The 27,921-nt window shown below is 40.1% G+C and overlaps 1 protein-coding gene across 5 annotated transcripts in view; it reads right to left on the reverse strand.

Moving 5' to 3' along the window:
* Positions 1-6,971: 6,971 nt before the first annotated feature.
* Positions 6,972-27,921, reverse strand: part of Pan3 (poly(A) specific ribonuclease subunit PAN3) — a 103,534-nt gene continuing 82,584 nt past the window's right edge. For all 5 annotated transcript variants that reach the window (XM_057763965.1, XM_057763964.1, XM_057763968.1 and 2 more), the window contains 7 exons: positions 25,194-25,359; positions 23,938-24,028; positions 18,731-18,870; positions 16,076-16,205; positions 15,628-15,692; positions 12,057-12,195; positions 6,972-9,892 (listed from right to left, as the gene is read on the reverse strand). In XM_057763965.1, coding sequence (XP_057619948.1) covers positions 9,752-9,892; positions 12,057-12,195; positions 15,628-15,692; positions 16,076-16,205; positions 18,731-18,870; positions 23,938-24,028; positions 25,194-25,359 — 872 coding nt within the window. In that variant the 3' untranslated portion in view covers positions 6,972-9,751. The remainder of the gene's footprint in view (positions 9,893-12,056; positions 12,196-15,627; positions 15,693-16,075; positions 16,206-18,730; positions 18,871-23,937; positions 24,029-25,193; positions 25,360-27,921) is intronic.

A 27,921-nucleotide genomic window follows, 5' to 3' on the forward strand; every position in this document is an offset into this window, starting at 1 on the left:
GTATCCTCCTGGGAGAAGAGATAATGCAGGCGCTGGGTAAGAAGTAAAGCGGCTAATCGTGGATCTAGCTGTTAATACCCTGGGGAGCTAGCTTGGAGAAACACAAGGCGGGACACTAGATACACATTCTTGGGTAGAAAGGCAAGACAAAAGAATAAATGACCAATTTCAGCAAACTTGTAAGAGGCATTTAGTCTTCAAGAATCCGAAATATTTTAAGAACACTGGCTTCTGAGCTTACATGGTAGCCGGCTGCCTTGGGGTTGGGGGAAGGCTAGTTTTCAAAACAAAGTCACTTATTTGGGAAATGATTTGAAGAATGCTTCACGAACCAGCTTCACATCAGAAAATAGATGTTTTCTCATGACTCTGGGAACTGACAGGACATTTGAGAATTCATTTCTTCAGCAGCAGGATGACCTAGCAATGTTTCTTAGACTCCGCACTGTAAAACACATGTCCAGATTTGGGGCCTTCGAAGGTCAGGAATGCTAAAAAAGTAAGCTGGGTCCCAACACAGGAACAATCAGCTTTCAATTTTGTGAACTATGGACATTTAAGGGAGAAAATAAGAAAGCGAAAGCTATTCCCTAAATCAAACCTGATCTGGGATAACCATTATACTTCACTGGGCTGCATGTTTCTGAACTATATATATGTAAATGTGTATATGTGTTATCCTTCAAAAACGGGCCATTAAAAAAATGAGCCCTATCATTTAGTACTTTTTTTTTTTTTTTTTTTGAGACAGAGTCTCCCTATGTAGCCTTAGATAGACTGAATTCTGTAGACCAGGCTGGCCTAGAACTCACAGAGATCCTCCTCTAGCTCTCAAGTGCTGAGATTAAAGGTGAGTGCCACCACGCCCAGCAACCTAGCACCCATTTAAAGCCTATCTTAAAGGCAGGAAGGCTAAGGTGGCAGAACACCTGCTCCTATGTGAGGGCTTGAGTTCCATCCCTAGCTGTACCAAAACCCAAAATACAATAAACAGAAGGGGATTCATTGCAGATGAAAAGAGATTAGTAACATATCTAAAATACATGGAGGCAGATGCTCAACTTACTTTGAGGCCACACCCAGAGGAATCCATAGTAAACTGAAATAGCTGTAGGTTGAAAGCACATTGAAAACACTTGGCCTGAAGAGCACCCTGGCTCCACAGCACAGGCAGGGCTCTGCAGGGTCAGAGGTATCTTCTCGTGGTCACAAGGCCAGTGTGACTGAAGCCACGATTACTGGAGCCCGGTATGTAGAGGAACTGGATTACACAACACTTACCACAGGTAAGAGTCCTAATTCAAAGTTGCTGAAGTCTGCACAGTGTCAATTACTCTTGCATCCTGAAGCACAGAGACTGTAGCTTCACCAGGGACCTAAGTCTGCATCCCATCCCTGGTCACACCTGATGAACAGGTACCATTCCAGATCTTGGGATCTAGCAGCAGCTGTCGGCTGCTGTCATTTGAGTGCTTACTATGTGGCAGTAACTATGCTGAGTGCTTTGAAGGACTGAACTCATTTCCAGGACCATCTACTGTGATATGTACTTATTATTATTATTATTTATACAGTGTTCTATCTGTAGGCCAGAAGAGGGGACCAGATTGAATTACAGATGGTTGTGAGCCACCATGTGGTTGCTGGGAACTGAACTCAGGACTTCTGGAAGAACAGCCAGTGCTCTTCATCTCTGAGCACCTCTCCAGCCCCTGTGATATGTACTCTGGTATACCTTTCTCTTCAGAAACAATTCAAAGAACTCGGAAATCCCTCTTGCATTTCCCACCCACGGGCATCTGTGTTCATGCACCTTGCCTCACCATCGAATGGCCCAGCCAAAGCGCATGGTGGTGGCCTTGACCTTGTCTTCTCACCCACCCACCCCTCACTCCCATCCATTTCCCTTTCTTGGAACCACACAGCCATGCCTGTTTCTCTGATCTCTCACCCCATTTTTCTGTTCTCCTTCAGGGCAGAACTCTTTGAATGGTTTTACCTACACTACTGGTTGGTTTTCAATCCTCTCCTTACTCCTTAAAACCAGTTCAACTTAGCAATGCCGTGAGCCACGTGCTCACAGGGAAGGGGCTCTGTACAGGCTCACCAGCCACCGTAGGGCTGAACGGCTTAGTCCTAACCCAGCGCCAGCAGCTGTACGGATTCCAAAAAGGCCTTTGGGGCCAGGGTTTTGGTAAAACACTTGTTGCACAAGCATGAAGCCCTGAATTCAGATATCTAACTTGTCTTTGTCAGGGTTTCAATTGCCATGAAGAGAGAGACACCATGACCACAGCAACTCTTACAAAGAAAACATTTAATTGGGGCTGGCTTACAGTTTCAGAGGTTTAGTCCATAATCATCGTGGCGAGAATCACAGTAGCGTGTGGGCCAGATTCTGCTGGAGGAGTGCTGGAGGAGGATCTGAGAGTTCTACATCTTGATCCACAGGCAGCAGAAGATTATGTCCCACTCTAGGTATAGCTTGAGCATAAGAGACCCCAAAACCCAAACCCACAGTGACATACTTCTTCCAACAAACCCCATCTCTTAATAGTACCACTCTGTACGACCAAGTACTCAAATACACGAGTCTATGGGGGGGTGGGGGCACACCTGCTCAAAGCACCACAAACTTCCACGTAAAAGCCCAGTCTAGTGCAACCCTGTTCAGCAGTACACATCGGTAACACAAGCATGGAGTAGGAGGGTATCTGTGCAACAACATGCAGATCCTCCTTCGATAAGTTGCCTTGGTCATGGTGTCTTAACGCAGCTATAGAGAAGTAACTAAGACTCCCCACCTCAAAAGAAACAAACAAATAAGCAAATAAATAGAGGCTGGAGAGAGGGCTCAGCAGTTAGGAACACTGGCTGCTCTTATAGAGTACCTAAGTTCAGTTTCCAGCACCCATGTGGTAACTCACAACAGTAATTCTAGTTCAAGGGAATCTGATGCCCTCTTCTAGCCTCCAGAGAGACCAAGTATACACATGATACAAATACATACTTACAGGCAAAACATTCACACACTAAATAAAATCCATTTGTAAAATTTATTTTACAAATAAAGCTAAGAGTGGGCTGGAGAGATGGCTCAGCCATGAAAGGCTAGGCTCACAACTAAAAATGAGGGCAAGAATGATCAAAGGCATAGACATCCAGCTTCTGAACATGCACATACACTCACACATGAACAATGTACACACTTCATTTCTGCTGCTGTGGGTAAAAGATCCTGACAAAAAGCAGCTTACACGTATTTACACTCACAGTTCTACGTTACAGCCCACTGCAGTGAAGGTGGCAGAAGTTAAAGCAGCCAATTCTATCCCATACAGTCAAGAGCAGAGGTAAACAGATGCATGCGTGCTTCCTGTCCGCATATATTCAGCTCCACTTCTCCATGTCGAGGCAGTTTGGGCCCTGGCCTTGGGAATGGTGCCACCCGAAGTGAGCTAGGTCTTCTTACACCAACTAGCTTAAGACAATCCCCCAAACACATGCCCACAGTCCAATAGACAATTCCTCGAGACCTATAGGTTTGAATAAAAATGGCTCTTACAGGCTCATGTGTTTTAATGTTTTCTCTGCCTGGTGCTTGTGGATCAAGATGTTAAGTTCTCAACTGCCCCAGTACCATGTCTATTTCCCTGCCTGCCTGCCTGCCATGAAAGTCATGGACTCTAAAGTTCTAGAACCATGAGCCCCCAAATTAAATGGTTTTTTTTTGGTATTTTGTCACCACCATAGAAAAGTAACAAGACAAAACCCTCTTCCCAAGTGACTCAACATTGAATCAAGCTGACCATTACTACCACAACGCCACCCTTTGTCAACTTAAAACCATAATTTTCCAGCAGACATGGTGGTATATGTCTAATCCAAGCCCTCAGGAGACAGACAGGTGGGTCTCTCTGGTTCTAGAACTTCTAGAACAGTTTGGTCTATATGGATTCCCACCACCCAGGGCTATACAGTGAAACTCTACCTCAAAAACAAAATAACAAACAAAAGCCCTTAACTTTCCTTCCACAAAAAACCTAAAAGCTACACGGTTAGGTTTACCAGCACTGACCTCACTTTGCGGAACCAATCTGTTTTAGCTTCGTTTCTGCTGTGGTAAATACCCTGACACAAAGCAGCTATGGGGAGAAGGGGCTTACTTGGCTTACATTTCCGGAAGGTTTGTGTGCCTTTACTTTGATTCCAGGAGATGATCCTTTCTTCCTTTTCTCTCCCTTAACTCCTCAGTATCTCCAGCAACTCCATGGCTTTCAATGGCATTCATCTGACAATCTTCATGTATAGACCAGACCTGTGCCTTCAACTCCAAACTCCTATGTGCTAAGCTGATGTTTCTTCTCAGTGCTCTGGGCCTGTTTTTCAGACGGCATCAACAGCTGATTCCCCTGTCCCTGACACATCAGGGTACTACTGTATACCATGACTTGGTGACCCAGCCAGGAAATGACCTGTTTTTTGCCTTCCTCTTGGCACACCCACTCTCCAAAAGCTCTACCAGGGGCCAGGACATGGGCAGGTGCTCCTAGACACATTCTTTTTTTTTTTTTTTTAAAATATTTATTTATTTATTATGTATACAATATTGTGTCTGTGTATATGCCTGCAGGCCAGAAGAGGGCCCCAGACCCCATTACAGATGGTTGTGAGCCACCATGTGGTTGCTGGGAATTGAACTCAGGACCTTTGGAAGAGCAGGTAATGCTCTTAACCACTGAGCCATTTCTCCAGCCCCTCCTAGACACATTCTTAGTAGAGTCCTGCTTTCAGTCGGCCAACTCCTGCCACTCTCCCAGGCTAAAGCTCCAAACACAAGCCTAGATGTCATCCCTGCTGTGCCTTGTCTTAAATTCCTGATCCAGAGTCTGGGACAGGGTATACATGTCCTTAAGCTGTTTGGTGTAAAACAATAAATCAGAACAGTATGTAAAAATCTCAGGCCCTGGGCCAAACTTTTAATTAACTGCCCCTCTTCCAGATCCACCTCTGCCCTCCTGTCAAAAACCTCTGTAATTCAGAAATCTTTTGGCAATCTCAAAGCTCATTCTTTTCTTTACTCCACACTGGTTCTAGCTTTAAAGTACAACCAGAATCTAACACTTTGTACCTTTTCTGGTACCTCTCCATCCTTCCCTAAGAAGGCCACATAAACTCCCTAATCTTGCTCTAGCATCTTGGGGACATCTGTCATTCACACTATAGCTAGAGTAATCTGCACATTTCCCTGGGGACAGAGGCCAGAACAAGGGTCCAGTCACGCACTGCCTTTCCTAACAGCACTCATCTCCTCCCGCACTTTCCTTCCCAGTCCTTCCCCGGTGGGGCTGGTGACTCCACATCCAAGTCCTCACTCAGCATTGGCTTTAAGAGACTTCTGTCCAGGCCACCCTCTGAAACTGCAGCACCACATTCTAGAGTGGCAAACATGGTCAGGTAAATGAGAACTACAGAAGAGAATTTTTCTGATATTAATGTTCTCTATGCCAGAGGCTTATGCTAAAAAAAATATATTATTTGATATTGAGACTTAAGTGTTTATTTGCTAAGTCCGGTAACTACTGGCTCTCCTCTCATAACCATAATTACCTTCTAAATACTAAATACAGTTGCCAGTATCCAAGTGCATTTGGTTCTAGTCTCCCCTCACCCCCAACCAAAACCCATGATGATGTCTTTTAAAGACTATAGTGCATTTACTCTATAGTTTAGAGCATGTCTAGAAGATTCATAATTAACTCAGTGCCAATACAACTGAAATAACTGTCCCTGGAATGACAACAGATGGAAGTTCCAAACCCCAGAAAAGTATCTTCTACATCTGACATAAAATAGACTGTAAATATCTGAGGAGTGAATCCCTAGTTCACTGCACTGTGGGACCGTGGGGTGGCTGCTTGGCCAGTTAGAGGGCTTCAAGCACTACAGGGGAAATGTGGGCCTTGCTGCTGCCAGCTGGATTCTTACCCCTCCTCACACTGCTGTTAGGAAGACTTCAAGGCACAGGTTTAAAATAGCAACCTTTCTCCTTCTGCCCTGCAGTCTCTGTGGAAGGAGGTTTCACAAGAGCCCTGTGGGTTCTTGTTAGAAGTAGAACAATCCACTGCCGCGAGCTGTAAGACTACAGGGAGGTGGAACTGAGAGCTGCACCATTGCTTTTGTTGGATTTCATCAAATGCGACACTGGTCTGGCTTTAACAACATAGTTTCCTAAAAAACCTTCCAAATTAGTCTCCATTTTTATTCCTATCTGGATCCATGGCTATCTACAAATTACTTTCTATATAAACGCCCCCCTGCCCTATTGTCAGGCCATCTGCCAGTCTCTCAGCTAGAAGTAATCTCCTCTCCTGATCACTCTGCCATCTTCACCCTGAGCATCAAGTCTTGACTACTTTTCCATCCTATAGTTTCAAATCACAGAAACTTTAAACGTATTGGGGGTAGGGGAACCCAACAATAAAATACTACTCAAGCTCAACAAATGCCAACTTTTTTTTAACAACTTATCCTTGAGGAATGCTTTTTTTTGGGAGAAATTGGCAAAGAGTCTCTCTCCTCCACATGGCAAATTGAGCACTGAGGCACGCTTAGCTACAGGTGCAGCTCAAGTGGAAGCTGCACAGCTAGCTTTTGTGAGGCCCTGGGGTCTTTCCCCAGAGCGGGGAGCGGACTAGCTCCATGTCGTTCTGTCTCGTCAGGTAAGTAGTTTCTTACACAGCCTCACACAGAATCTCCTCCTGTCTGAAGTCTTAGTTTCAGCACCGACCCAGGACACAGGAGACAAATCAAAAAGTAACTGATAAACCACCAATCTAATCTGCTACCATTTTACCCAAAGGCAGAAGTTCTTCAAAATACATAGTAATTTTCAAAACCCAATCAAGACCAACACCACTATATGAACTGATAATAATAATAACAGAACAGAAACAAGTTTATCTCTGTAATTCTTTATTAAAAAATACTGCTATACACATAGAGACTGAAAATAGGGTTACAGATGAGCAACAGATACTGGGATTGTGACGTTAGAACTTAACATACTGGTGCTTTTTAGGGACAATGTTGATATCCAAATGACAGAACCAAGGTCAAAACAAAATACAAGGGCACCCTCAAAGGTATCTGCAATGAAGTAAATACACTAACAGGATTTAAAATAGGCACAGACAGCTGAAATAAGTGACACTACATGATTTCAAGGGTTGTCCTTTCCGTGCTGTGTCTGTCATAACAGGAAGTTATGGGGAGTTCACATCCTTAATTCAATACTCTCAGATATTAAAGTCTTCCTATGAACTAAATATTAACTTTCAGACAACCTCCTAAGTGGGTTTACATTGTGGAAAAAGAGGGCTCCCTTTAAAAAAACAAAAAACAAAACCAAACAAAAAAACCAACCAAGCAACCAAAACAAAACAAAAAAAAAAACCCCAACCCCCTGCAAAAAAAAAAACCCAAAATTAAAGAAAAAATAAAAAACAAAAAATTCTCCCCACAAAAACACCAAAGCAGAACTCAAGAGTTCTTTTGAAAACCATTCCCAATAAAAGTGAAATGAAAAATAAATATAAAACAAAGCTAAAAAAAATATGCATTTATCCGACACCAACTGTTTTCTGGCTGACAATATTTACTCATGAAAACGTTCAGCTGACTATCTTTACTACCCAAACCAAGCCCTGAGGTTACTAGGGGCTGAAGCGGACTAGCGTTTCCGATGCAGACTCTTGGGTTTGTGATGTGAACCTGCCTCGCAGAGGGGAAGTTTGCTGGTCTATGCGGAACGAGAGATTCAAGCCCTAATTTACCCCTGCCCTTCTTTAGCATTCACATAACATTGGTCCACAAATAAAAATTTTCAAAAAGTTCCCAGGCCCCCAAAACTAAAATAGATGATCCCCTTTCATTTTCAAAGAAAACAATATTGGAAAAAATCTCCAGCCCGCTTATAAATTAAGCATTTCATATTTCTTCTAGAATACAAGTAGTTCTTTTTTGTACAAAAGAATTACAATATGATTTGTCAAAAAACATATAAAAAGACAGCTGCTCTTCCTCAAATACATGAGCTAATGATAAAGACTCTTGTGTGTTACATCGAAAGTTCTTGTTCCTTTTAAACAAAAGGAACATCATGGTGGCAAATGCTCATTATCCTTTGAATATTGAACATTATGTTCTTTAAAAATCCATCCAGATCAAATGCAATAATTGATTTTCTCGTTAACAACTGATGCGACCACTCGTGGATGCAGACGTGCTTGTTAACATGTGAAGTGTGTCTCTAGTCTCCAAAGCTTGCAGTGAAGAGAGGTGCTTTTTCTTGATGCAAATCTCAAGGCAGAGAGAAATCATTTAAAGCTTATAAAAAGTGGACAGAGAAATGTTAAAAACTTCTCTGAAATATACAAATATGTATGCTTGTTAAAAAATGAAGACAGTAACATCAGCTGCAAGTGCTTGGAGTCTGTCCTGACCTTCTGAGTCTCCTCCACATTTTCTTCCTGCTGCACACCTAGAGCAAATTGAACACTCAGTGCTGGGAAGGAGATGAAGTCTTCAAGGCGGCCTTAGGAGAAAATCCCTATGTATTTGGCAGTCTTCAATATCGAAGTGACCACAAATCCCATGAATACTCAAGTTTGGCGACAACTGTATGTCCAAATAGTAACAAAGTTTCAAGGAGGAAAATTGCAAACTTGTAAGATGGGCTTCTCAGGATGATCCTGCAGAGTGAGTTTTATCAAAAGTCCTGTTCCTTTGGGTTAAGCAGTGAGTGCAAAGGCACAGCAGAGAAGTGCCCCTCCAGGGTCGGACTGCAGAGATCAGACCACTGACTGCTGTGCTCAGTTCACCTTCTCAACAGTCTCTGAGTCTGTATCCAGTGTAAAGTACCATTATAAAGCTGTAGTACAAAGGCAAAAAAAGCAAACTGGAAAGACCCTAAAGTAATATAACTCCTTAACTTTAGGCCTTCAACACAATTTCTTTTTTGTTATTAAAAATTGCATCAATGTAAGTGTATCTGACTGGCAGGCTCTTTGAAGGTGGCTCTGGATGAACCTGGAGAAGAGCAGGGCCTGCTCCTTCAGCTACCGTTCAATTATTACCTGGAAAAGGATTTAAATTAACAAATAAAGGAAAATTCATATCTGACAACTCACTGATATTTCTCTTTGTGTGTTCTTAAACACAACAGAAGCTTCAATTTGAGCTAAGGTAGGTGGCACGCAGAGTTTGCATACGATACTCATAAGGACTATTCACTACTCTGTACTTCTATGAACTACTGAGTTGGCCCATCCCCCAAAAGCAAATTCTGCATCTCTCAGTGGCAAAAAGCTGCCTCTTTTTGTTTCCCAATGTCCTTGCAAATAGTTCCCTTAATAAGTATACAATGTGGCAAGAGGTCAAAGATCAGAAAAAAAAAAGTCTTTAAAAAATTAAAATTAGTGCATACACAAGTGGAAAAACAGAAGCAGGAGCATCATTCACCAAACGGTGACCTTGATCTGACATAACTCTTCAGAGGCCTGTGGCAGCCAGAGTACGTAGAAAGTGAGACATTCTTCCTCTCAAGTAACAGTGCACCTGACCCAAGTGCGAGAAGCTTCACTCCTTCCTGCTCATTCTCCTGCTGGCAGGAGACGAAGGACCGTTCACCATAGTGCAACTGGCTGTAGGCTTGGGCCTTCACCATGCCCTGTGGACATTTTAGTAAGTACTACAATTGACCATTTGCAGCCGCAATCAGTTCTTGAAAGGTATTTTCAAAACAGCGTTTCAGGTCACTGTACGTCACCACCAGAACACTCTTCTCATCCCTGGAAATCAGGCTTATTTTTTCTGGCACACCCGCATCTAGCTGAAAGAAGTAAGGTATAAAAAATATGCAGTTTATATTGAGGAGAAGAACTGATTTAATCATTTTAGGACAACATTTTTGACAACGATAAATGCCATGTTTCGTCCTCCTGCCTTAGTGTTCAAAATGTATTTGATTACTATCTTCAGTCAACTCAGCACTCTGTAATTATTTACCCAATAGTTTCCATTTTGCATATTATGAACACCAGTGCAGAAGAGAAAGAATATGTATTCTTTAGGAGAAATACTTCATGGTACTATGGTATCCATAGTCAAACTGTGTTCCAAAGAATGTCAATTAGATGTCACCAATGAGTTGTAACAATGTACCAGCAATTCCATGTAGGAGGAGGGCCCGCTTGTTCGTCCAGGCAGCCCAGCTAGCTTAGCCCCAAAATAACCACACAGAAATTGTATTCATTAAAACATTGCTTGGCCCATTAGCTCTAACTTCATATTGGCTAACTCTTGTATTAATTTAACCCATTTCTATTAATCTGTATATCGCCACATGGCTGTGACTTACCAGGTAGAATTCTCAGCATCTGTATCCTGCAGCTCCATAGCTTCTTCCTAACTCTGCCTCCTTTCTCCCAGCATTCTGTTGTTTTCCCCGCCTAGCTCTGTTCCCCTATAGTTCTGCTATAGGCCCAAAGCATTTCCTTTATTAACCAATGAAAGCAACACATAGACAGAAGGCCCTCCTACACCAGTTCCATGTCAACCGAGTACCTTTCTGTTTTGCCATTTTAACTTTTAAAACATTTCTTATCCATGTATTTCTGTAGCTTCCTCTATGAGCACCAGTTTTGATCTCTGTCCATTCTAGCTACTGAGGTCATTCTGGGGTCATATTTACATTTTGCTTAATCTTTTGTCTTTCCACTTTTTAAAAATGAAAAACTATTGTCAGTTCATAAGTTATTTAGAAAAGAAAGAGGAAACAAAAATGGCCATGGAATGGATCTGGCACCTGACCATTGTTTTGTTAGCACCTGATGTAACCATAAGCTTTTATAATTTACTCTCAAACACACCTCCTCCCATGTGTGTGTGCCACTGTGCATGTTATGGAGGCCAGAGGACAATTTGTCATTCTTTCCCTTCCCCCCTTGCTTGAGACAGGGTCTCTTTTACCATATGTACACGCATCTACACTTATGCAAACATACATGCATGCATGCATGTCATACCATACACAGTTTTTATTACTCATTGTTCTACTCAATAAAAAAAATGACATGTCAACAAAGTATAAAAGAGGAATGCAGCCATCTTGTGACACTTCATTGCAGTAAAAGATGTTTTTCACAATGAAAAACAAAAACTCTAGTCCAGTGGTTCTCAACATATTGGTCACAATCCCTTTGAGGGGGGATTGATTGGCCTTTTCATAGGGTTAGCATAACAGGTATTTACACGATGTTTCATAATAGCAGGAAAATTACAGTTACGAAGTAGTAATGAAAATAATTTTATGGTTGGAGTCACTACAACCTAAGGAAGGAACTGCATTAAAGGGTCACAGCATTAGAAAGGTTGAGAACCACTGCATCAGACATTCCTGGAGAGATGGCTCAGAGGTTGAGAGCACTGACTGCTCTTCCATAGGACCCAGGTTCAATTCCCAGCATTCATATGGCAGCTCACAACCGTCTAAGTCCAAGATATGACACACAAGGAATATATATGCAGGTAAAATACCGATGCACACAAAATAAAAACAAGAAAGAAAGAAAGAAAGAAAGAAAGAAAGAAAGAAAGAAAGAAAGAAAGAACGAACGAACGAACGAAAGAAAGAAAGAAAGAAAGAAAGAAAGAAAGAAAGAAAGAAAGAAAGAGTCCTGTCTTAAATTCCTCACTGAGTACAGCAGGTATAAATCCTGTTGTCTTCAGTCTCCTAGTACTTGTATACACCACAACTCTACCAAGTTGTAATACTACCCTTAAGATCTTAAAAATGCAATTACATGGTAGATGAGATATTATAGGATTGTAAATGTGCTTGCCACCAAGCCTGACACACCTGCAGAAAAGAGAGAATGAACTCCAAAGTGTCTTCTGACCCTGTGTGTGAACATGGGGCATGATGCGCGCATGCACGCACACACACAGATAACAAAAAAACCTACTAAAAACTACTGGGTTTTCTTACTAATTACCTTATTAAGACAGGAAATGATGTGACTGAGGTCAATCCAGGGAGCACCTGCTTCTGTGACCTGATGAAAAAGATGATCCCTAAAGAGTTTCAACAGATAGCGGTCTCCAGTCTCTGACCAAGTTGGGTCCTTTTGAAACCTGGGGAATCAATATTTGATCTCAGTATATCACTCTATGTGCACATGGCCATATTTTTCAGACTCAAGTTTAACTCAATTTTCCCTGGTAAATAAGAAATTAAGACAGGTTCTGTAAAGTGCTTAAAAACAAACAAACAAACAAAACACCGACTTCAACCAACCCTACATACATAAATGACATTTCTCAACATTCAATTCACAGGAACAATTATCCCTTATATACTACTCAATCTTTACAACTAGATAAAAAGGAGAAAAAAGGAAAAATTGTCTTTAAACATCTCTGGCCATGCCTGTAAGGAAATGTTTCCCCTGTCCATACTCTAGGTTACAGAGACGTCAGGCAAATTTCCACTTTACCAAGGAGCATAAAATGGTAAATATTTAGAAAAAAAGAAAAGGTACCTTCCTGTTTTTCACACTTCACCAAAAGGTGTAAGGAACTGTGAGAAACTGAAGAACCAGAGACCACTTGTAGTTTTCAGCGACCTGAGGACTGCAGTCTAGCAGGAAACATGTGACTCCAGTAAGCAGAGAAAGCAGGGACTGCCCCACTACACAGTGCTACGAGAAGGGGTACGACAGAGCTGAAACATGAACCTGTCCTGGAAGGAGGAAGCCGAGGCTGCTGGCCCCAATAGAAGCATGCTCTGCAGTCAGCAAGAACAAGACAGCAGAAAGCACACTAAGAAAGGCCATTGGGTCTAGATGGAGTTACGGGAGAAAAGAGAGGACAAAGTCAGCACTGACAGACTGGGAAGAAAAAGTCACAAGCATTTTAGGAGAAAGAATGAGATCATTCATTTATTTTAAAGTATAAAATATTGTTCTTAACCCGAATTCAGAGTCATAAAGAAACTTTGGTCAATTTGGTCACATACATAAACATCTACAGAGGAAAAGTCCAACAAGACTCAGAGATGATTAGCTCCCAAAGACAAGGATCAGACAACACAATAAAAATTAATCAAAGACATAAAAGATCCTCAAATAGGCTCCTTAAAGAGTAAGTTCCGAGAAAAACAGTACTGAAATTCAACTTCTTTCTCATCAAGCTGACAAAATTCTAAGTTTTAAGGAAAGTATTGTTAGGACTTCTCAAGAACAATACCAAATTATTCTACAACACCTGACATCTGGAGATTCCACTGTCACTCCATGGACTAAGCCAACCCTCGCCCCACAAACATTGTTTGGACTTCTCACTGGAGACAACATGGTGCATAGGGTAGCACAATGTGCAGGGCACAGTTCTGGATGCGCCCTGTCTGTACAGATGTGGTTCACAGTACATGACCAGGTAGCTAACCTATCTCGTCTCCAGTTTTCTCTCTCATCTATTGAATGATTGATTGGTTATTGAGTACAATGCAGAGTTTCTCTGTGCAGCCCTGGTTGCCCTGGAAGCTTGCTTTGCAGACCAGGCTAGTCTTGAGCTCACAAAGATCCACCTGCCTCTGCTTCAAGAGTTCTGGGATTTAAGGCATGCACCATCACCACCCAGCTCTAGTTCTCTTAAACAGGAACTATGCCTCCATCCAGAGGGAGAAGCAGGTCAGACGGGTGTATCATATAGGATTCTGCCTAATTACAAATAGAGCTGAGCAGAAATTAATACAATAAGAAGTAACAATGTATATGTACTTTAAAAGGGTAAGTAAACAATATATTTGTACTCTTAACCTTAGAAATATATATATATAAAATTTTCACAAGTAAACGAGTCAGGGTTGGGACGACTGGTAGACTAAGGATATCAGATATGAAGAGTGAGGATATTTTTCACCACAAAACTTTTTGAAAACTCATATATAACATATTAAGAAATGTAAATAGAATTTTATAAGGATAATCCAGAATTTTATATATAATCATTTAATAATATGTAAAAATGGGAACAAAGACAACTTTAGCTTTGCAAAAGACTCATGGATTCACCCCTTGTGAAAGGTGTGTACTACAAAAGGGTGTGCTCCACTGACTAAAAATAAATCAGAGAAAGAAAGCAAGCAACAGGGCCTTTACTCCAAAGAGAAAAACAAAGATGGACCACCCCGCCACCCCAAACAGAGAGAAGATGTGCCAGGCCTAAAGTGTGAATGTGGCAGCCGTGAGGCACAACCAGCTGGATGAGAACAGGAGGTGGGAATGAACTGCTAGGTTACCATGGACTTTTCAAACTATTTCCTAACTCTGACACAGAGTTCACTGTAAAATGCTGAAGAAAACTGATGTTACATGAAACAATTACCGACCCCAAGGGAACAACTAAGAAAACTCCAGAAGAGCTGTCACTGTGCTTCCCTTGTGCTTCACTGAGAATGGCATGCACTCTCAGCAAGGCAACCCCAAGAACAGAGAACTCAGACATCCACGTTAGGACAGTGGAGAGTGCTACGCTGAAAATAGGAAATGTGTCACTGGATGAGCTAAATACTGAGACAAAGTCACAGAACAGAAGAGTAACATTTTGACGTACAGGAGTGAAGACATGAAAATGCTATAAACAAGATTTCAAGAACTGGTTAACACACATATCTTCTTAGGAAGATGACTGGGAGAGAATCCTAATTTAGAATCTTCATTTTGAAAACAGCCATGTGGGGCTGGAGAGATACTCAGTGGTTAAAAGCATTGGCTGCTCTTACAGGAGACCTGGGTTTGATTCTCAAAACCCACAAACACAGTGATTTACAACTCCAGTTTCAGGCAATCTGATGCCATATTCTGCCTCCTCAGACACCAGGCATGCGTGTAATGCCTGATATCATGCAGACAAAATTCCCATATATGTAAAATAAAAATAAATCTTAAAAAACAAACAAACAAACAAACAAACAGGTAAGTAGGTTCTAATTCCATGGGAGAAAAGAAAGCCCACAAGCAGTGGTCTGCACCAGTCATCGTCTGCCTCTATGAGACCAGAGACAGTCACAACTACAACTCTGTTCAGCCTGGTTCAAGAATTAACAAAGTGCAGACACACACTCTGTGTCTAATAACTCTAACTTAAAAGCAAGGCTGAACTGGGACAGCATGAAATGATGATGTTCCTCTATTAACAACATGACAGATCTGTAAAAATGCATTTTCATAGAAAAGCAGAGAAATGCTACAGCCAAGAGAGTTCTAATGTCTTCCAACTGACCAAGATAAACAGATGAGATCAGGCTTCCTACATGAGACAGTACTTGCTATCGCCTTCCCTTATCTGCACACACAACTGATTTCTAATATGGCATACAAGGTCATAAGAACAACCACACTTGGGCTGTGGCTTGAAACAGCTCTTTAATGGCTAGCAGTATTAAGGTCACTTCATTAAGAACTTATTCCTTTTCCAAATAAAAACATTAGGTAGTCCATTCATTCCTTATGCAAATTAGTTCCTTTGGTTTTAAAACCTGCTGTAAATACTGTAAATCCTTACTCTGGCCTCTCGTTGATTGTTCCCAATTTTGCTAGAAGTCTAAATAGTCTTCCATTTTGAACCTCCTATAAAGACATTTTAAAAAAAGAGAGAGTGTTAATGTTCTAGCTAAACGAAAGTTTTTAAAATGGTACTTCTGCACCCATATTATTCTAATGCAGTAAATTCTAACACCCACACTTTTGGGTTCCATTCTTACACATATGCCTATTTTGTGTACAGTCATACTCAGGGAGATTATGCAACTGATCAATTCTAGGAAGTATTTAAAATACATTAAACAAAATCAAGACTTTGGTTACATGATTATAGTAAAGTCAAGAATGAATAGGATATTCATTAGAGACTAAACTAACACCCAGTGTGGACAAGAGTATTGCAGTCCCAGCCAGATGGCACAGTGAGTACTGTATGCCAATTTACATGGTAACTTGTAACCAGACTCTACCTTAGCAAGGTCTTCCTCGATGACATCATTTCTCATTTGAGCAGCATCCAGTTGAGTATAAAACCGAGCACCAATCATAGGCATGATGTCATTTACACTCCGCATCCTGTTTTGGTCAGTCAACAAGTACCTATCAAGACAGAGAAGAATCTCATGAATGGCCAGTGCAAGTTAAGAACAACACAGCCACAGGCACACAGATGTTGCTGTCACTATAATCTGTGTTCATAATTTGAAAACATATTTTTCATGCAAATTAACTTTTAAAACTTCAGTATTACTTCTGTTCCCTGGAACATTTTAACTGTCCAGATAGCTCTTCCTGTGTGTTCAAGGTTACAGACGTGAAAAGCTTAATTAGAAGAGGGCCACACTTACCCATTTCCACCCTTAAGCCCTTTGTTTCAATGGTGCTACATGAAATGACTGTGAAATCTGAGGGTGTGAAACACTGGAAGGCTGAGGGGTGGGGAATTTCCCCTCCTGTTCTTCAAAGATAACCTGCTGCTATTTTTGTGATAGGGTCTTACTACGATACCCAAACAAGTTTTAAACTCTTGGGTTCAAGTGAGCATCTTGCCTCATACTCTTTGGACTACAGGCACATGCCATTGCACCTAACCAAAAATATTTTTTTTTTTTTAGTCTAAAAAATAAATCTTAAATTGTGTAAAAATGTAGTAGTCCAAAAGAAATTGTCCTCTGCTCTATGACTTCATGTGTCACCTGTCACTTCCAGGAACTCTATATAGAGAGAGCTCTAAGGGCTCTAAGAGCAAAAAGGGACCAGTTCACTTCTTCCATCATCACTGAGAGAGAAAGAAAGTATTGCTCTTTCAAGAGTACAGAATGCAGTAATGGTCAATCACTTGGCCACTACTCACTCTAAAGGGAAGTCCTTCTCTCACCTCCTTGCAGCTATGCTTCAGGAAACTGTCATTACAGGCCTTATCACTGCCTGCAAACAGTTCACTTGCTTTTATCTTTAACATCATCTTTAAAACTTTGTGTCTGTGTGGTGGTGAGGCATGACACCTGAGTGCAGATACACATGAAGGTCACAAGAAGGATTTTATCCCCTGGAGCAGTTACGGGTAGTTCTGAGCTGCTGGATATGGGTACTGGTAACTTAACTCAGGTCTCTGCAAGGGCAGCACACACTCTTAACTGGTGAGCCATCTTTCCAGTCCCTTAAATGTCTTTTGTAAGTATCTAAAGATGGATGGAAGTTATGATATCGTATTAAAGTATCCTCACATTCTGGCATATAGTAAACATTCTTTTGATATGTAGATGAATGATTATAACCACACAAATTATCTTAGTTATCCACTGTGAGCACTGATATTTACATTTACCTAATCATACTAAAACCTGTTAGCAGCTATGTTACACCTTGACAAAGTACCTACTCTACCTTATTGTGCCTCAGTTTTGTCTCTAAAATGGAGCTAATAATGATACCCCATTTACAGAGATATTATAGAATTAAGTGCAATTCATGTCAAGAAGTTCAGAAGTGCCTTATGTAGCTCTATAGACATTAGTATATTGTCACTAGAGAAGGACGGCTAAAAAGAACTGTATATGAAGCCTCACATATCATTATCTACTTTCAATAATTGTTAATATAAAGTGAATTTAATTACTACCTTCAGCTCCTACCTTTTCAAAAGGGAGTATTTAGAGATTATATTCTGTAATTGTCCAGAACAATCTGGATTTTGCAAACTAATACTAGAATCATACTAAAAACTTTTTCCCCCAAAAGCTGCATCATCTTAATTGATTATTTCTAGGTCCCAGGCAAGCACTGGCTTCCAGTGTCTCACAAGCAAGACAGGGAAGCCAGTTTAACAAAGAACAGGTGGGCAGCCCCATCCTCCATCCCCCAGTTCCATACCCCAGGGCTGGTCCAAAAAGAAACTGGATCATCCAGGGCTACACAGAAAGAGCAGAAGGGATCACTGAAAGCTAAAAGAGACTATTGATTAGGATCAATAAATTCTATTGGCTTTTAGAACATAATAGGGAAATTAGAGTTGTCCTAGCATCTTTTCCCCCTAAGTTAACTCAGCTGTAATCAAGGTTGTTTGCCCTCCCTCTGACATTCTCACTAGAGGTTAGTAAGGGGTCCTTCGGTGGTGATAGTAGTCCACAATGGGTTTCTCTTAAGTCAAATTCATTCCAAACTTAAAGATTTCCTGGACTCTTCCATTCTCTGAATTGCACTCCTGGACCAGAGATTCATATACATAACTGGACAGTGAAGGAGGCTGCACGACAGTATCTCTCATTATCTAGAGCAATACCGGCCAAGAGAACTCGAGAGATGGCAAAAATGTTTTGTCTGTACTGTCCATGACTTAACTGGGAGCTACATACATGGTGATGGTGTTCTTGAAATATAACTAATGTAACCCAAGAGCTGGAGGTGAGTATGTGTCCAAAAACCTCTAAAGGGCATTCCAACCAAGTGCCTAATCGAAACAAACTGGCTTATGAATTCACTGTAAGAAATATATAGTTAGCAATAAAGATTAGGACATCAGCAGCTGTTTGTGTCTGCTTGACTCTAAACAGTGGGAGACTCCTATGGAAAGCTCTATATTAATCACAGAGGACCACTCTGCTTCATGATATGTTAACACTTACAAGATGAGGTTCTTCAGGTCAGAGGAGTAGTTGATTGTCACCAATTCCATGGCTTTCTGTAAATTCTCTCGCTGAATTCCTGCCAAAGAGTTGCAAGCCAAAGCCAACACAACTTTTCCTAATGATATCAGATCTGCTTGCTGACATGAGAGAATAAACATAACTTAATTTCTACTTCACAGGTACACTTTTAATACACTGAACACCAAACTCCTAACAGGAAAAGCACATCATAAACACACAGAGAGAGTGCCCAGGGCAGGTTCTCAGCACGGTTACTTGTTAGAATCACTATGACCTGAGAAAAGATTTCCAAGCCACTCTTTCACAGTCTCAGTTAATGCATAAGCCCCAAATATCTAGAGCTTTCAAGTCTCCTAGTGAAAGGACCACACTTTAACAAACACCGCTATTCCAATTATGGACTTCTGCTTTAACAGCTTTAGGGAGTGGCGGCAATGTGCTATAGGTGGCAAGAAACCCTGAAGTCAGTTTTCTCCTTCCACCTTCACAATGGCTCCAGATGACTCAGGTCACCTGGCTTACACAGTAAATGTCTTCACCTGCTGAGCCATCTAGCTTGCCACAAAATTTGTATTTTTATTCTGAAAATTTAAATACAGCTGATACTTTCCCGTTACACAGAACAGGAGGCCATTACGTGCTAGGAATGCTGTGCTAAACAGATAGGTTTCTCATTTCATGAATCCAATATGGAATGTGAAGACAAGACACTACAAGCAAGCACTCACTTGACTTCAGAGCACACGTATCATAAAACATCAAAATAGAACAGACCTCAACGACACCCTGCATCTTTGTTTCCCAAAACACTTATTTTTTGTTCACAAATACAATATGCCTTGAATTCTTTTTTTTCTCTTCTTTCTTTTTTTTTTTTTTTAAATGAGCTACCCTGAAGCCTTCCTTCAAAAACACAGGTTCTCAACATTCCTGATTTTGTGACCCTTTAATATAGTTCCTCATGTTGTGGTGAACTCCAACCATAAAATTATTTCCTTCCTTTCTTCCTCCCTCATTCCTTTCCCCTCCCTCCCTCCATTTTTCTTTCCTTCGTTCCTTTCTTTCTTTTTGGTTTTGCAAGACAGGGTTTCTCTGTGTAGCCCTGAATGTCCTGGAACTCACTTTGTAAACCAGGCTGGCCTCGGACTCACAGAAAACCACCTGCCTCTGCCTCCCAAGTGCTGAGATTAAAGCACCACCATCACTTGGCATAAAATTATTGTTACTTCATAACTTTAATTTTGTTACTGTTGAAACTGTAATGTAAATATCTGATACCTAGGATATCTGATATGTAACCACTGTAAAAGGGTTGCTTGATCCCAAAAGATTCCCATACTTATTACAACTCCATGAAACAGAATGGTCCCCCGCAGTAGTAGCCCTCTGCAACACAACCATCACTTTCCTAGAAGAATGTAGTTGCTTTACGCATGGAATACATTTGAAGCAATTTCTATTGAGGATTTCTTTTTTGAGACAGGGTTTCTCTGTAGCTTTGGAGCCTGTCCTGGAACTACCTCTTGTAGACCAGGCTGGTCTCGAACTCACAGAGATCCGACAGCCCCTGCATCCCAAGTGCTGGGATTAAAGGCACGTGCCACCACCGCCCAGCCTTCTATTGAGGGTTTCCATAAATGCTTAAAAATTTGAAGTATCATCTCAATTAGTGCATGAACGTTCATCTCCCAAGCATCAGTTTATTACGGGAGTTTGCGAATCTAGTCATACACTAAAATCACCCGAGGAACTTAAACACAAACCAAACAAAAATGATGCCCTGTGGTCTCCTCCTTGTCTGCATTTTGGTGTTATCCATTAGGGAGATGTTCTAGGGGGTAGCATCTCTTAAAGTCCTTACTGATAATGTTTCTAGTGGCCTGAAAAGCTATGAAATGAGTGTGTCTGGGAAGCCAGGAATGTAAGGCAATCATCAGTGAACTGTAGCACAAGATGGCTATCCTTAACACGCTATCTAAATAGAGCTTAAACCAAACTGTATTACTAAAAACACTTAACTGTTCAAACTCAACATTTTACTCAAAACTACTACTGTGGATCTGACATTTTACACATGAGCTTCTATGATCAGGAAAACTGACTAACTTTATAAAATATTTTGAATTCGCTGGAAGAAGTCTGGGTTTCATGCCAGAGTTAGCCCAGGCAGTAGCACAGGATGGTGTTATCATGCCTGTCTGGTCGGAGTGCTACGAATGACCTGGAGTCATTTCAGTCACCTTAAAAATAAGCAAACATCCCAAGTTATACAGATGAAATTACAGAAATTCTAGCTTTGAATAATATGGAATATTGGGCATTTCTACATGGTTTCAATCCAGCGTACTCGGTGTGTTAGCAGCCTGTGCCAAAGATAGCCTCCTATCCTCTGAAACAAGTCTCAGTTTGGCCCCATCCCATATGATGCCTCCCTCCTAGAATACTTTATTATTCCCTATGTGAAAACAAAGGCCCAAGCCAGCTGGAGAACTATGAGGTTTTAAAGAAACAAAATGTCTATTCTGAATATTCCCTCCTCTCTAAAACTGACTCTGGATGGAAACATTCACTTTCAGAAATAAAATATACATATGATATAATCCAGTTCAGATTACAATTTACTTTTTAATAAAAAAGTCCTCATTAGTTAAGAGATTTTGGCATTAGAAACTTGGGAACTTTTTTTTAACCTTATTTTTCAGCTAAATGATTTTGTATTCGTTATTTTGCTTCTTACCTCCATCAGGTTTTGCCTCCACTTGCTGAATTCAGGATATATCCCCCCAAATCATTTTCAGTTTCTTCCTGATTCTTGGTTTCGTGTTTCTGTCTCTGATTCTATCTATGGCTCTACTTAAGTCTATCTGACTAAAAGTCAGTCTCTAGTCACGCGTCTGAAACAGACTATGAGAATAGACTACAAGAAACAATGTACCCTTCCCTCTCTCCTGAGCCCTTTTCTGTCAATACATGCCCCCTTTGGGACCATCTTTAAATCTTTCCTATGCCTCATTACAATAATTTATATAAAAAGCCTACATATATACAACAACAAAAAATGGAAAGAAACCCAATAAATTCATTTTACTGAAAAATAAAGAAAGTGACAATTGGCTGAAAGCTGACAGAGTTTATAAATGAAAGCAGTTTCTGACTTACAAAAAAAAGCCCAGGTTTATAAAATAGTCGGTCACTTGTAATTCAAGGTAATCTCCCCCCTTTTATAAAGTATCACACAATAAATTAAGTGAAATAGTATCAGTTTGCAAAAAAAAAGTGATTCAGAAAATAAAATTCAAACTAGTCTTATTTTATATTCATAAATGATGTTTTTGGTGCTGAAGGTTAAACAGGCTATATGTATGGTTCGTAGTCCAATACTAATTTAAAAAAAAACAATTCTATTAAAAACTGCCGTGATAAATCTAAGGCATGAGCTTCATTTTAAAGTATGGGTGAAATGTTTCTAGATTTCTGGTAGTACTGGCTCTAAATATTACTCAAAAATGTAGTGGTACAACTTTCTTAGACATAAGCAGGTCATTAGTACTTAGTAATACTCAGTTACAATTTTGGCTAACTTTTAAGATAGACTATGCTCATCTCAAACTCATTATCTGACCTCCAACCTCCTCCTTAGTGCTATAGCTGGAGGCATGAACTATCTACACCTAGTTCATCAGTCACTTTTGGGATTAAAAAAAAAATTAGGCCAATTAATTACTTAGTAAGTATAACACAGCAGAAGAAAAGTCACTAACAACTAACATTCCACAAAAAAAGTGATGGGATAAACCACACTTAGATGAAAGAAATCGCTTTCTGGAGATGTGTGTGCATGTGAATCAGAATTCTTCCCCACATTGCCTACCAGATGCCAGTGCCAACCAAGGCAGCCTGGTAAGGCAGGCACAGCCAAGAGGAATTAAGATAGAAAAGGTGTACATAGAATGTGTGCAAAAGTGTCACTATACCCTAGACAGCGTGGCTTGTAGTTCAATGGCCATAGACTATTTCATGAGGCTGAAGACCGAAGACTACATAGGATTCTATTTCTTACCTTTCTGTTCTGAAATTTTGTTTTACACTAAAGTAAATTAAAAGTTTCTTTTGAAACAAACAAAAGTTGAAAAGAGGAGAACAAGGGGAAGTATGTCTTCATGTGATGAAACCATTCTGCCTTGCACCAAACCTCGGGTAAACAATCGTCTAAACACAAATAAATATGACTTCTTACACAAAGAACTAAAAGTCAGCCTATTTATTTATTTATTTGCATTTTTTCGGGACAGGGTTTCTCTGTGTAACTTTGAAGTCTGTCCTGTTACTCGCTCTGTAGACCAGGCTGGCTTCAAACTCACAGAGATCCACCTGCCTCTGCCTTCTGAATGCTAGGATTATAGGCGTGAACCATCACGCCAGGGCTAAAAATCAACTTTAATGACAGTTACAGATCTCAATGTGAAGCACTGCATGACAAACGGACTAAAATAAATATTTACTTTAAATACTCAAGGTATTTACACAGTAATCCAAATAAGTACCTACTCCTACTACTCCTCACAGTGACAGTCTCTCTGTTGCTTTCTGCAGTACTAGCGATCAAATGCAGAGCCTGGAGTATGCTAAGAACCACTCTACCACTGAACTACAATCCCAGATTCAGGGTTGGGTTTCTGTACTTCTACACAGTAGTATATTAATAAGGAAATAAATAACAAAATAGCTAAGAACACTGTGGAGTCTGAATACTGATTCAGTAACAGAACGAATTTAGAGAACAATAAATTCTGGTAATATGCAAGAAGTGACAACTTAATAGCAACAAAAGAAAAACACAGAATAGGGTGCTCTGATGTCACTTCTTTGAAAATAATACAGTGAGACAAGCATTAGTAAAACTAGTAGTTCTGAAAAAGTGAAACAAGTAAGATCATCTAATATAATGTACTCATCTGACTGAGACAAATACATTTCATTGCTAAACAGCTAGTCTCTGCTTGGATTAATGGTTATTTATTCTGTCTGTTTCAACAGTAAGGCTGCACTAATTAAACTACAGAGGTTAAGACACCACTCAAGAATGAATTGAGACGTAAAACCCTGAATACTTTAAAACCAAGGTTAACTTAAAAGAACAAAAAAAAAATAAGCTTTAAACACCCATAAAAACTCTTACTCACCTGGTATTGAGCCATTAATGCCAAAGGATTATTGTTTTGACTGTTATCAAATGTTAAAACATCAAAAACTCCTACACAATTTACTCGCAACCTGTAAGGACCAAAAAATTCAAAGAAAATAATTATACTTCTCTCAGTATATACTAATGAATATTTAACATTTCCTAATATTAAGAAAAAAATCCTAAAATGTTAATAACTGTAATTTTCATTTCCATCCTCCCCACCCACAAAACCGACCATTTCAGAGATAACGAAATTAAGACTGAGAGATATTAAATGGTGTGATTGTAGTTGTAAAAGTCAGGATGATAACGCTGTTTTTGAGTTACTCATGAAAGGAAACTGTTTACTTCCCAGCACTTGCTAAGGACACAGCTGGCACTGTTCCAAGCATATTACATACATTAACTCAAACCTCTTTGTGGCTTCACCAGACTAAGAGGAAAGTGTCACAGCACAGTCTAATGTCAGAAAGTCAAGAACTTCTTCGGCAAGTAACAGAAAACACAGACCAGGACACCCTTGGGCTTTACTGCTGTTGGTTTCTACTGGGTGTGCACACAAAAGGTCTATGTTACAGCCCAAATAATGAGACTATAGATATGAACCCCAAGGTCCAGCTACAATATTCAGTTCTGTATGCTGCGCTGCTCAAAGCAACTCTCAAAAAAGTTATAGCAACTAAAAAGTTAGGTGAAGTTAAGGTCTTTGCTTCCTCAATGTATTATTCTCAATGCTTGGAACTTAACCAACAACAATCATCTAGCAACTTGATAATCCCAGGCAGAGGCAGGCAGAACTCTGTGACTTCAAGGTCATTCTGGTCTACAGAAAGAGTTCCAGGATAGCCAAGGGTACAGAGAAACCCTCTCTGAAAAATCAACGGCTAAAGGAAGAAAAAAAAAAGTCCAACAAAATAAACAAACAAACAGGCAAACTGAGGAACAGTTTTGAAGCTCTGCAGGTAGAGTCTTCCAGTCTAAGGATGATTTATGGCCATATTGAGAATGATGTCTCTACACGAGAAAGTGGTGTTGATACTGTCTCTTTATTCCCAGATACCTTGCTAAACTTCGGAAGCGTTCACAACCATCTGTAATTTCAGGAAACCCAATACCTTCTTCTGGCATCCCTGGGCACCAAGCACATGTAGTATGCATACATGTATATAGGCAGAACAGTTGCAGACTCAAAATTAAATAAATTTAAAAAAAGACAGAAACCCAGATTCAAAAATTCAAAATGCTAAGTACCTTGTTTTGCCAGTTATCAGAATCTTGGTTGGATCCATTACTCGACATGCCAAACCTGCTGTATGAATAGTACGCAGAGCAGAACTCAGCTGGACAATATATGCCCAAATGAGAGACTCTGGTAATAGTCCAGCATGCTGCCTGGGCAGTGGTCCATCATGCTGGCCTAGAAAGCAAATAAATTTTTATGCATGTTCAGAACAGTAAAAACTTAACAGATAAGCCAAAATGTTTCTAAAATTCAGATTATGGGTTTTATAATGTTAAAGTAGCAGAGATCTCACTACTATTTCTTTTGACCGAATAGATAGATGTTGAACAAAAACAAAAATTTAAAAAGCAGTATACTTAAGAATGATGAAACAAGGGCTGGAGAGATGGCTCAAAGGTTAAGAGCACTGACTGCTCTTCCGGAGGTCCTGAGTTCAATTCCCAGCAACCACATGGTGGCTCACAACCATCTGTAATGAGATCTGGTGCCCTCTTCTGGCCTGCAGGCATGGAGGCTGAACACTGTGTACATAATAAATAAATCTTTAAAAAAAAAAAAAAGAATGATGAAACAAACTACTCTAAGTAGTTCTCTTTATTCTAACAACTATTTATTGTAAGTCTTTTTGTCTGTCTGTTTTGTGGTACTGGGTATTTAACCTGGTACTCACACATACTAGGCAACAGCTCTGCCACTGAGTTCCATTCCCAGCTTTTTAAAAAAATTAATTATTTGTTTTTATTATGTATACAATGTTCTGTCTGCATGTATGCCTTCCCGCCAGAAGAGGGCACCAGATCTCATAGATGGTTGTGAGCCACCATGTGGTTGCTGGGAATTGAACTCAGGACCTCTGGAAGAGCAGCCAGTGCTCTTAACCTCTGAGCCATCTCTCCAGCCCCCATCCCCAACTTTGAAACTGCTTTTTCATTATACCTACTAGGTCAATGTCAATATTTAACTAAGTGACAGACATAAAAACTTAATTCAGATTTTGTTAATTATTTCCCTGAACATAATCTTGTAGCCACATGGTTGTAAACCAACTTTCTGTGAATGAGGCTAAAAATGTGAAAGTCAAATGGTTAATTACAAATAATTGTAATAAATAGAAAGTACAAGCCAGGTGTCATGACATCTGTATATAATCCTGGCACTCAGGAAGCAAATCAGGATGCCTGCTCCAAGTTTTAGGCCAGGTTGGTCTACATAAGAACTCAGGGCACCCAGGGTTACAAAACAAGACTTTATTTCAAAAATCATGAATAAAAAAATAGTGACTATGTAATTACAACATTTTTAATAAGCACATATAAAACGAACCATTTCATCTCAATTTGGATAGAATGAAGACATTACACTCTACAAAGATGACTTAGAATTCTCCAAATAGCTCTTAGCAGAAGTTGATAAGATCATGTCAGAGGACCTGAGAGAGCCGTACAAGTGTACAGCTCAACATGCATAAAACCTGCAGTTTAGCCCAAAGCACCACCACCAGGAAAAGAAGTTTGTACTTTAAAAAAAAATTTTACTTATTTTTTTTTTTTTAATTTTATTTATGAGTGCTCAGCATATATACCTGCAGGCCAGAAGAGGGCATCAGATTCTATTATAGATGGTTGTGGTTGCTAGGAATTGAACTCAGGACCTCTGGAAGAACAGCCAATGCTCTAAACCAGAGTCATCTCTCCAGTCTCATAGAAAGAACTCTAAGACAGAGTCTACGCAGCTCTGGCTGTCTGGAACTTACTACAAAGAGACTGAGCTGGCCTTGAACTCAAGAGACCTGCCTGCCCCTGCCTTCTAAGTGCTGAGATTACACCAGCTATTACACCTAGCTATTCTGTTTTTAAGACCAGAATCTTATGGTGTAGCCCTCCAACTTGTGGCGATTGCTTCCTAAGTGTTAGGATTATAGGAGGACTTGGAGCAAACACATAGGGCTTAACTGTGTCAATCATTTCACATGATTTTAATCTCTATAATTTATATATGATCTCTATAATATGTATATGCATATGTCTATATAAATATAATTTCTCTATCTCACATCATCCCCATCTTCTAAATAATGCACTTCTAACAAAGTCACCTTTTAAAATAAGTTGCTAAAACGATAATCATATAGTAAGAGAAAACAATAGACATTCATGTGTGTATGGTGTATTATGGGAGGTTACAGAAGTGTAAAATGGGCTGGGTGGTGGTGGCACATGTCTTTAATCCCAGCACTCAGAGGCAGAGGCAGGTAGTGAGTTAGAGGACAGTCTGGCCTACAGAGTGACTTCCAGAACAGCCAGAGCTGTTACACAGAACCTGTCTAGAAATGGGGTGTGGGGTGTGTGTGTGGAGGGGGTGGGTGTGTAAAATGGAAGGACTGATTCTGAGAAAATGTAAACACGGAAGATATTGTTTGAAATATAAGAACAGAATACAGATATTTTAAATTGGCAAAATGCTCTGAGTAGTTCTCAATAGAGAACACTGGTAATGTCTGCAGATCTCTCTGGCATCAGAGATGAGGTAGAGAGATATCCAATAGGCAGGTAACAACCTGCACTATAAAATAGCTACTACAAAACAAATGATGTAGCCCAAATAGCAACAGTGCTCAGGTTAAGACAGCTATAAATCAAAGCTAGCCACTTCAAAGGTTGTTATTAAAATAAAATCGACCCATAGCCATATTCATCTTTAGGAAAATTTGTACCACATCCTCCACTGTGTCTGTGT

The sequence above is a fragment of the Chionomys nivalis genome, chromosome 3, assembly GCF_950005125.1.
Source record: "Chionomys nivalis chromosome 3, mChiNiv1.1, whole genome shotgun sequence".
NCBI lineage: Eukaryota > Metazoa > Chordata > Mammalia > Rodentia > Cricetidae > Chionomys > Chionomys nivalis.